This window comes from Mustela erminea, chromosome X (assembly GCF_009829155.1).
Source record: "Mustela erminea isolate mMusErm1 chromosome X, mMusErm1.Pri, whole genome shotgun sequence".
Taxonomy (NCBI): Eukaryota; Metazoa; Chordata; class Mammalia; order Carnivora; family Mustelidae; genus Mustela; species Mustela erminea.
The window spans coordinates 24,521,322-24,533,373 of NC_045635.1; the positions used below are offsets into that span (position 1 = coordinate 24,521,322).

The 12,052-nt window shown below is 37.3% G+C and overlaps 1 protein-coding gene across 2 annotated transcripts in view; it reads left to right on the forward strand.

The window, feature by feature from the left end:
* IL1RAPL1 (interleukin 1 receptor accessory protein like 1) overlaps window positions 1–12,052 on the forward strand; it is a 1,474,879-nt gene that overhangs the window by 735,463 nt on the left and 727,364 nt on the right. For both annotated transcript variants that reach the window (XM_032330360.1, XM_032330361.1), the window contains exon 3: window positions 3,445–3,724. In XM_032330360.1, coding sequence (XP_032186251.1) covers window positions 3,445–3,724 — 280 coding nt within the window. The remainder of the gene's footprint in view (window positions 1–3,444; window positions 3,725–12,052) is intronic.

Below are 12,052 nucleotides of genomic sequence, written 5' to 3' on the forward strand. Positions count from 1 at the left end.
GCCTGTGCCAGTTCTGCAGCAGTCATTGACAGGGATCATGGCAATAACTTGGACATTGATGTCCACCAAGCTTCTAGTACATTTACTCTATACATTACCAAAATATAGGTCTTTGATAGGAATTTTAAACCAAAATTTGGTAATTGAAATTAACAAAATTAAAGAATGTTGTGAAACTGAAAATACCTTAATTAGGAAACAAAATATCATGGTAGTAGGGAGAATGAATTTTAGGGTCAGACACAACTGAGTGGGAGTCCTGGCACTGGTGTTGAGTTTCTTCAGTTGTAAAATTTAGTTATTAGCTTATTTACCCATTCATTCATTCAGGAACTGTGTGTTGAGATGGTTAGTAGACATAGTTCCAGGCTCTGAAGCTAAAGAAGTGAGTTAGAAGGACAAAGTCCCTGAGTTCAAGGGGCTTACATTCTACTGGGGAGTCAAAGAAAAAAGAAAGTGGTTATATAATGTAACATCAGATAGTAATAATTCCTATAAAGAATACTGAAGCAGATTCTGGAATAAGTGACCAGGATAAGAAGCTGGCATTTCAGACATGGCAGTTACTAAAGATTTCCTTAAGGAGGTGATATTTAGAGGAATGGAGGGAGGAATCCATGGAATTGGTGAGAAAGCTTCCATGTAGGGGTGCCTGGGTGGCTCAGATGGTTAAACCTCTGATCTTGGTTTCTGCTCAGGTTGGAATCTCAGAGTCATGAGATTGAGCCCTGCATTGGGCTCCACACTCAGCACAAAGTCTGCTTGGGATTCTCAGTACCCACCCCCCCAATCAGCTCACTCTCTCTTTCTAAAATAAAAATATATATAATAATCTTTGAAAAAAGGTTTCCATATACAGAGAAATGGTTAATTCAAAAGCCTTAATTGATATTTTTGTGAAAGGTAAATGAAAATCTGTAAACTCAGCCATAGTTAAGTGCTCATTAGATGTTAGATATTATTTTAAGATAAGCAATGTAGATGATTCTATAGATCATATGTCTCTTTGCTCTAATAATGCACATCTTCCTTCTCATCTTGATTATTTTCCTTCTCTTTATTCATCCTATTCTCAGATCCTTTAGTCTCCCCTCTTTTTAATCTGTAGCAAGTTAAATTCTTCTTGAAGTACTCAGATGCTACCACTGTTAGAAGTCCCACTTTTCTCATTTTTTGCCCTTTTGCTTAATATTTATATATTGTGCATTCTGTGAAATTGATTATCTTTTACTAATTTATTGGGCAACTGCACTCTCTAAGCAAGAAATCCACCATTTCTCTATGATAATGATAATGGAGATATCCCCACCAGTTTTGTGGGGACCTATTTGTGTGTGTGTGTGTGTGTGTGTGTGTGTGTGTGTGTGTGTGTGTGATTAAAAAATGGTGTCAAGATGCCATTTGGGGGGTGCCTGGGTGGCTCAGTGGGTTAAAGCCTCTGCCTTTGGCTCAGGTCATGATCCCAGGGTCCTGGGATTGATCCCCGCATCTCTGCTCTCTGCTCAGCAGGGAGCCTGCTTCCCCCACCTCTCTTTCTCTGCCTGCCTCTCTGCCTACTTGTGATCTCTGTCTGTCAAGTAAATAAATTTTTTAAAAAATCTTAAAAATAAAAAAAGAATCGCTGGTGTATAGTGCTCTTAAAAAAAAAAAAAAGATGCCATTTGGAAGGTGGTGCTTCCAGGACACCCAGAAAACCCAACCAGCCCCCACACCCATCAGCCACATTTTCCACCCTAGTTTCTTTTCTTTTTTTTTTTTTTAAAGATTTTATTTATTCATTTGACAGAGAGAAATCACAAGTAGATGGAGAGGCAGGCAGAAAGAGAGAGAGAGGGAAGCAGGCTCCCTGCGGAGCAGAGAGCCCGATGCGGGACTCGATCCCAGGACCCTGAGATCATGACCTGAGCCGAAGGCAGCGGCTTAACCCACTGAGCCACCCAGGCGCCCCTCCACCCTAGTTTCTATTTCAAACTCCCATAGATGCTTCCAGCAGAGCAAAGTGACTATCTACCTCTGTCTCTGGCTGTGAAACCACTACTAGAGCTTGACCTACTTTTGTTGTTTTTTTTTTTTTTTTTGCCTTATTTGGCTGTAAATATTTATTTTTTTATTTTAACATCAAGTGTCCAATCAGAGCTAAAGCACACATCAATTTGAAGAAGGAAAGTTTATATAAAGAAGTATTAAAGGTAAAGGGCATTGGAGTGTTAAAGGATTGGCTAGTAAGAAAGAAAGATGTATTAGTCTTCTCAATCTGCCATAACAAATCTCTGTAGCCTGGAAGGCTTACACACAGGAATTTATTTCTCATGGTTTTAGAGGCTGAGAGGTTTTAGAGGCTGAGGTGCTAGCTGATTTGATTTATACTGAGATCCTTCTTTCTGGCTTATAGATGGCTACCTTCTTGTTGTGTACCCTCCTGGCCTCTTTTCTGTGATACCCATCCCATGGAGGAAGGGAGGGAAGGAAGAAGGGAGAGAGAGAAGCTCTCTGGTGTCCTTTATGAAAGCACTAATCCTTTTATGAGGACCCTCATGACCTCATCCAACCAAAGACCCCACCTTCAAATACCATGATATTGAAGATTAGTAAGTCTTCAATGTGAATTTTAGGACATAAACATTCAGTCCATAGCAAAAGAGAGCCCTGAAGACTAGAAAAATTGCTCTCATTTTGCAAAACCCCATGGCTGACAGAACATCCAAGGGGAAGCACCCCCAATCCTCTCACCCCTGGAACTGAGATCCAAACCTTATCAGGAAAGTATATGGCTTACTGAATGGTTGGCATCAGTGAGGTGCCACAATGGCAGAATGTGTTGGAAATCTGCCCTCTGGAACTTGACAGAGATTCACCTATGGAGGTGCCTAGGAAAGCTCTTCATGGAAAGCTGGCCTTGCCTGACACTCTGCTAAAAAAATATCCAAGCTGCTGGATACTAGACACTGCAGAAGCTGGATACTGGAGAAACAGGAAGCAGGTGCTGGAAAAGCCTCACCCACTGCAAGAACTTCCTAAGAAAGCCTGCTGGAATCAAGGAGAAAAATGCTTTCTTTCTTTAGTGTCTCTCCAGGACCCTTTACCAAAAAGCCCATACTGCCAGCTAGCAAAAGAAATATTTCAAAGGCCCAGATCCATTTAAAAAAAAATAAACCAAAAAAGTGGATTTAGAATAAAAGGCAATAAACCAATGATCAGTCAGTTGCCCCAATATAAACTAGAATAAATAGCAGCAGAAGCAAACTAAGTGATGAATATGTTGTTTATTAGCAGGGTAAATTACTTCTCAGTGCCTTTCTGAGTTTTATACATTGCTGCATCCTCTGTGCCTAGAGTAGAATGTGACTCAGTACAGATGTCCAATAAATATTTGTTGAATGAGTAAGCTAATTAGTTTATTTTTTCTCTAATGTTTTTGTTCTCTCTTTCTTTTGTTCACTATAGCTGATGGATGCACAGATTGGTCTGTTGATATCAAGAAATACCAAGTTTTGGTGGGAGAGCCTGTTCGAATCAAATGTGCACTCTTTTATGGTTATATCAGAGCAAATTACTCCTTGGCCCAAAGTGCTGGACTCAGTTTGATGTGGTACAAAAGCTCTGGACCTGGAGACTTTGAAGAGCCAATAGCCTTTGATGGAAGTAGAATGAGCAAGGAAGAAGACTCCATTTGGTTTCGGCCAACACTACTGCAGGACAGTGGTCTTTACGCCTGTGTCATCAGGTATTCTTTTAATTCTATTACTGCTGAAACAATTAAATCATATGCTGCTTTTTTATACTTAAGTTTTGCTGCTATCCCTTTCACCTGAAGGTTTTGTCTCAGTATTTGTGTGTGTTGCTGCTTTCTAAAATTTAGAACCTAAATCATAAAAAGATGGGATTAGAATTTATATTGAGACATTATTTCTGGCTTATGGAGAAAAGAGATACCATCTGGGTATCTACTTATGTTGCCAGAAATTACTAAAGACTATGAAATAAAATTTATAGAGGAGGTGAAATGTTGAAAATAAAATGTAAGCAAAGTCTTGCAGAAAGGATGCATAGTTTATCACTAAATGGGTTGTAACATTTTGTTATTGCCCTTCACAGACAAATAGAGCACAGGTACCTCTGGTTCACACTCATCTGTAAAGATGATTTAGGTAAACATTTATGTGTGCACTGGAAGACAAAGGCAGCATTGCCATGTTAGGGGAAAAGAAGGCTGTGTTCCAGATTATTCTGTTAACAAAAAATGCTGGGTCAACAGAGAAATTTTCCTGGGTCCCTCAGGGCCAAAGAAAAGTTAATAATAATGGTTATGCCTTTAACCACAAAGAAACTCATCACACATCCATACATCTCTGTCTGCTTCTAGAAGAGACATATGTAGTTTGCTTAATGATAATGCATTGAAACAGTATCCATGTAAAACTTTAGCAGTTAAAAATCTGTTTAAGTATTTAGCCCTTCATGGATTGTGAATCACACCCTGCATGAATGATTGCAGATGTCATTAGGCTATAAGAGCATTGGCATAGCAGGGTTCAGGCATATAGAGGGTGTGTTTAAATCTTTGTCTCTTTGCATTTTGGTTTATTAAAATAAATTAAGCCAGATCTAATGCAATAGATTCTCAATTTGGAGGAGGTCTCAGTGTCTTTAAAATCAAAATTCGACTTTCACTTCTGAAACTCTGATCTGCTGCCCTCATTCCACTGTTTGAGGATCATGCCTCCCCCTCACTTTCCCCTATAACTTACCTTTATGCTGAGTCACAGCTACAGATGCATAGGACGTTAAAATCAGTCAGAGTCACATAAGAGTTAAACTTAACTCTTAACCACCTAAGAGTTGTTAACATTAACAGCATACCTGTTGAAGTTAATTTTTGGAAAATATAAATGAATGCAAATAAAGTTGTGCTTGGGAAAAATGTCTGATGGACCATAAAAGGACAAGTGCATCATTCCTTTGGAAAACTCTTGTTCTTTCCCTTACAGTCTACCTACCAGTCCTTTTATGGTCAAACATATCCCTTATTAGAAGTAGAGATTTCGTAATGACATTGATAATTGCCAAACTGGTACAGTTGAAGAGTATTTTCTGGACTGACTTTCCCTACTTAACTAATAGTGATTTGATTTAATTTCACTCTTGTTTCTTTAAAAATATCATTATTTCTGGTTGTTCATGCATGTAGAGGTGATTCTTCAAGATAGCCAAATGTATGTCCTCATTTATCTGAGATTAGAATTGAGCTGGATGTCCATAGTCTAACATTTCATTTCATTATTTATTGTTGATGAGAAAATAATGATGTGTTCACATTCATAATCTCAATTTCTAAAGCACTGAAGTTGCTATTTTTTGATCTGTTTAAATATACTCTGTGTGACCCAGGGCTCTGAGAAATTACATTAACATGTCCCTGAATTTATAGTTGAAGTAATGAATGAAAGGTTGAAAAGTTCAAGAAACAGTGATATTTGCCATATGTTCATATGGCTATGTTTTTTTTTTTTAATTTTTTATTTTTTATAAACATATATTTTTATCCCCAGGGGTACAGGTCTGTGAATCACCAGGTTTACACACTTCACAGCACTTACCAAAGCACATACCCTCCCCAATGTCCATAATCCCACCCCTTTCTCCCCATATGGCTATGTTTTAATGGAAGATGGACCTTAAAGTTTTGTATGTGTTAAGCAGTATTCTAGAGAAAGAGTAAACTGCAGAAAAAGATATTCTTGTTATTGGAATTAAAGTATTCCAGTTGATTTGAAGCTTGTGTTGATATGTCTTTCTATTTCAGTTTGGAAAGTACTACTCAAAATCATTATAAATGAGCAGTTTAAATAGCATTTGTTGGTGTTGGCGTGAGGGGAGCCCAAGGCTGTTAGTCGAGTCCCTGACATTTTGGCACATTGTTAGCTCTCAGACCACAAAACTGTCACCATTAGTTTTTAAATAGTCCACTTGCAAAGAACATTGGATATTTGAAAATGTTAGCTTGTACTCATACATTCTAGTCTTTCTGGGCTTTTTTCAATGAAAAGGTTTAACTGTAAGGCTTTCCATGTACAGCTAATTTGCATTTATATCTGTAGATGTACAATTAAATGGTATAAATAATGGGAACACCTTAAGATTACTATCAGCATAACAAACAAGAGCTTTCCTACCTCCTTCTCTTGGTATCTATTCTGGACACGATAATAGCACATAATTCTTTGCTGCATGCTACTTGGCTTTTTACTCAATTTTCTCCTTCAAATATATTTTTTTATTATTACATGAAATAGTAAATGAAGGAGAACTATACAGCAGTTTCCTTTATTTTCCTTTGGAGTAAGTTTATCTTATAAAAAAAATTAACATTTTCCTGTGGTCTCGACCCCCAGTTTTTAACCCCTCCCCTCTCTTCAGTAATGCCCAGTTTCATATGCAGAGGTAGTCAGCACACAGGTATTTTAAAGCATTCCCAAAATACCAACGTACTAAGTTGTTTGGGACCATATTTTTTTTCTAAAATTTTTATTTTGGAGGTGCTTGGGTGGCTCTGTTGGTTGAGCATCCAACTCCTGATTTTGGTTCAGGTCATGATTGCAGGGTCATGAGATGGAGCCTATTCAGCATGAAGCCTGCTCAAGATTCTCTCTCTCCCTCTGCCTCTCTCTGCCTCCCCCACCATGCTTTCTCTCTCTAAATAAATAAATAATAAGATGAATAAAAATAAAATGGTTTTTTTCTTTTTGAGATAATTGTATATTCATATTCAGGTGCCAGGCATATATAAAGAGATCCTATGAATCCATTACGTGGTTTCTCTCAATGGTAACATTTTACACAACTGTCATATAATCTTATAATCAAAGTCTTGGCATTGAAACAGTCAAGATACAGAATAGTGCCATCACCTCAACGATTCCTCTTGTCCCTTATACCTTTCTGCCCATCCAAACCCAAACCCCTGACAACAAATAATCTTTTCTCCATATCTATTTTTTAACTTAAAATGTTATTAAATGGAATGGTACGTTATATAATTTTCTAGAATTGGCTTGTTCACTCGGCATAATTCCTTTGAAATCTCTCTAAGTTGTTGTGTGCATCTACAGTTTGTTGTTATTTATTGCTGTGTAGTGTTCCACCACATGGCTGTTGCCACGATGTTTATTCACTCATTGAAAGACATGTGGGTTGTTTCCAGTTCTTGGTTATTGAAAATAAAGCTTCTGTGGATATTCATGTACATGTTTTTGTGAACATAAATTTTCATTTTTCTGGGAAAAATGCACAAGAATGAATTTGAGTTGTATGGTAGTTGCATGTGTAGTAATATAAGAAACTGCCAAACTATTCTCCAGAGTAGCTATACCATTTTACATGCCCACCAGCAATTCATGAGTGATCCAGTTTCTCCACAGCCTTGCAACATTTGGTATTGTCATTTTTTTTTTTTAATCGTCACCATCAATGTATCATGAGATCTCTGTGGTTTCAATTTATATTTCCCTGTTGGCTAGGTATTTGACACTTTTTCATGTGTTAATTTGCCATCTCTATCTCCTCTTTAGTGAAGTGTCTGTTTAATCTTCTGCTGTGTGTTAACTGAATGATTTGTGTTCTTACTGTGAAGTTTTGAGAATTCTTTATATATTCTAGATAATGGTACTTTTTTTGATATGTGGTTTCCAAGTATCTTCTGTCTATCTGTAGTATATCTTTTCATCCTCCTAACAAGAACTTTTGCAATGAAGTTCAATTTATTATTTTTTTAAATTTATGGATCATATTGTGGTATGAAGTATAAGAAATCTTTGGTTAGCCCTAAATCCTGAAAATTCTGTTTTGTTTCTTTTTTTAATCAACTTTTCTGTCAACAGTTGTATTGTTTCACGTTTGTTTGTGATCCATTTTGAGTTAATATTTGTGTAAAGTGTAAAGTTTATTTAGGTAAAGGTTTAGCTTTTCAGATGGATGCCCAGTTGCTCCAGCATCATTTGCTGAAAAAGCTATACTTCCTCATGGACTTATTACCTTTGCACATTTATTCAAAATCAGTTGGGCATGTTTGTATGGTTATATTTTTGGATTTGTATTCTACTCCTTTAATCTGTGTGTCTAGCCCAGTACCAATACTTCTGTATCTTGGTTAGTGTATGTAGAAAGTAGGACTAAATATCAATTAGAGTAACTCCTCCCACTTTATCCTTCTCTTCCAGATTATTTTAGCTATTGTAGGACCTGTTTCCTTTAAAATAATGCTTAGCATAAGATTGTCTCTGTCTACAAAAATCTTTACTGGATTATTGATAGGAATTAAACTAAATCTATAAATCAATTGAGGAAAATTGTTATCTTTACTATGTTAGATCTCCCAACCTCTGAATGCAGCAGATCTCTCCATTTATTTAGAATTTCTTTCTTTGATTTCTTCATCAGCATTTTGTAGTTTTCAGCTACAAATCATGTATACATTTTGTTAAATTTGTATTTCAGTATTTCATTTTCTTTGGTATGTTTGTGATAGTAGCTTCTTAATTTCATTTTCAACATGTACATTGTTAGTCCTATTAGAAATGTGATTGATTTTTGTGTAATCCCTTTATGAAAGCACATTTTTTCAAATGACATACTTGTAATACATTCTTTGTAGTAGCTAGTTCCTTTGCCCAAGTCTTAATATTCTCTGTAGAGACTGAATAACTCTTCATTTTCATTGAAATTACATATTAAGCATCTATCATAAGGTCTATCATAAGGTACTTTGAGAAATCCATTTATTTAGTCATCCCTGTAACACACATCTCTTGATCATGAACCAATATGCTAATGCTAGGATTACAAAGATTTAAAAAAACTGTTTTTACCCACAAGTAGATTACATAAGAGAAAATAAGCATGCATTAGTTACAGATACTGTGATCACAGTGTAGAATACAATCAGGTTCCACCAAGATGGACTAGCCCCTTTCCTCCCAGGCTTCCATCTTACAACTAAAAAGGCTGGAGATGCACAGAAAAGAAGCATAGGAAGTCTGTGAGAGGTGAAAAGGAATTTCTAGAGATCTTAGGACTTGATGAAATGACATGACCTCTGTGTTCCACTTGCTGCCCCCCAGATGATGTTTGCAGGGCCTAGTAAGGAGCTACTCTTCCATCCCCTGCCTGGCAGAAGCAGGCAGCAATAATATGATCCCCCTGATGGAGCAAGGTCAGTACACCTGAGTGGGGGACTGATCTTTTATCCTTTGTCCATAGAACTAGGCTAGAATTACATTTCACTGCAAGGGTAACATCAGTGGGATCCAGTGGCAACCTGAGCCTCCACCTCCACCCAGCAGCAGTGCAATTCTTTGAAGCTCTGTGAGGTAGGGCTGGTCACAGCCAAGCTTTATCCCTCTTTCCTGGTATCGGGGGACTCAGTGGGAAGCAAAGCTTCTAACCTAAACAAGGCAGAATGAGGTGGTAGGAGGTAGACTTAGCTGGTATCCATTTTCCCACCATCCCTTCTCTGGTGTCAGTGGGACTCAACAGAAAGTGAGCTTACTCCCTGACTGGAGGCAGCAAGGCCATGTGGGTCAGTAGCACACTTTCACCAAGAAGGTGTAAGCAGTACTCAGGAGGCAGCAGAACATAGATAAGCACTCAGCCGTCATCTTACATTTCAACAGGATTGCCCAGTTCAAAAAAAAAAGTTTAAATAGTATCCAAATATTCATAATATCTAAGATGTGTAGACTATAATTAAAAAAAACACTCACTGGAAATTACAACATGAATGAGAAAAGAAAAAAGATACCAACATAGAGATGAATCAGATGTTGGAATTATCCAACAAGGATTTTAAAGCAATCATCATAAGAATACTTCGGCAAATCACTAAAAAATCTTTTGAATCAGATGAAAAAAAGTTGAAAATTTCAACAAAGAAATATAAAGAAAAAAATGGGAGTTGTGAAATTGAAAATTATAATAATAAAATACTCCTTGGAAGGGTTTTATAAGGGCTTAACAGAGATGATGAAAGACAGGTGACTTCTTTGTTACTGTATTAAAACTTCATTTGCAAGGGCCACAGAACTTTCAATTGCCAGATCCTCTGAGTCTTTCTTGGTTGTCTTAACACTGTTCTTTATCACTTCTACTCCTAGTTCTTTGATAGATAGCTTTGTAAATTTCCTTAGGATCCTATTCCTTTGAATTTTCCTTGAATGCTAGTGTTTACCAGAATTTTGTTTACAACTTTTTCCTTTATCCTTCTATATCAGTATATATCAGTACTACTATATCAGTAGTTCTCAACTTCAACTGCATATTGGAATTAACAAGGGAGCTTTTGAAACCTATTAATTTCTGTATACTACACCAGATCAGTGAAATCCAGGCATCAGATGATTCTGTTGTATAGCCAGCTTGAGAATCATAGTCCCTGATCTTATTTATTTATTCAGTATTTTCACTTACAACTTATTTATTGATGTCTTAAAAAGTAATTCCAAAAATTTTCACAAGCACTAGAAGTATACTTTCAATTTACTAACAGTCCTCTCTTCATGTTTGTCCATGAGACACACTGAATTCAACAGTGTACCCAAGTTTATTTCAACATCTATTTCCACAAACCTACCTTGTCTTCAAAGTGCTTCCTTCTTTTCCTAATAAATAGGATCACCATCCTTCCAGTAGCACTCGCTAGGAAGTTGCCACTTACACTTGTTTTCTTCATCTTCCTCACCTTGCCATAATTGCTTACCAAGATCTTTCCAGTCTACCTTAGAAATGTCTTTGGAACTTAATCTTATGCACACCAGCTTCTACTCTCTCAGTGAATGCAGTGGGCTTTAAGTGCTTTCCCTGCCCCTAGTTTTTTCCTATTTACTTACTATTCCACATTGCTGCAGAATGTCTACAATGGAGATATTTCATTTCTTTACTTAAAAGTCTTTCATGAGCCCTATTACCCAGCAAAACAAAGTCTTTAGACTTTGTCATTCCAGATGCATTTTTTAAAAAGTAGGTACCTTGTGCTATGTTGTCACCATCCTATTTGCTGTTTGCAAATGAAAGTATGAATTTTCTTTACTCTTTCATTCTTTGTTCTTCATCTGAAATTTCACTTTTTTACTGCCTATCTGAATAATATATAGTTATTTTTGAAGAAGTAGCAGTGTATGTTTACATTTTTTTAAACCTTTCCCAATTACTCCAGAAGCCATTGTTTCAATTACTTATGGAGGGCACTCCAAAATTAAGTGGCTTAAAACAGGGACCATTTTATTTGTGTGTGATTCTGCAATATGGCCTGGACCATGTTGGATGGATGGCTTTTCTGTTGATTTTGCCCATAGTCACTTGAGGCTAGAATGAACTAGAACGGAGGGTTGCCTGAGCCTGTCTGCATGAATTTTTAGGGCCTCTCTTTCTTCAAATGGTCTTTCCTGCTATCCCACCAGCAGGATAACTACTTTTTATTTGGTGACTCAGAGGTATAGCCATATATCAAGCATCTGCTTGCATCATGCTTACTAATATCCCTCTCACCATCTCTAGAGCTCACATGGGAGGAGACTTGACCAGTGCTTGAATACCATGAGGTATTTGTTTTTTGGCGGGACCACCAAAATAACAGTCTAGCAGTCTCCTTTTTGGCCCCCTTTATGTATGTAAACTATACTAACCCAATTCCTAAGACCCTCAGAGTCTTGTTATGGCATCAGGGTTAGACTACAAAGCCCAGGATGTCATTAGCTACATCAGTTTTGGGTGTGAAAGAGGTTCTTCATGCTTAGTTCCCTGAGTGCAGTACTCAAGTGGATCCTCCTGATCTGAAGCTCTGTGAGCCACATAGATATCTTATCTAACCCTTACATACCCAACATAAAATGGTCAGATAGGTATAAAATAACCAAATAGTCCCATTTAAACTAGAGGCAGTGGGATGGGAGATACAGAGCAGTCACTGGCCCACAGCAATTCTCAAATCCAGCTAGGCCCGTGTCACCAGTTTTTTGATTAGGGCCTGGTTCTGCTTATTGAGACAGGTTCTCTGTGGCTC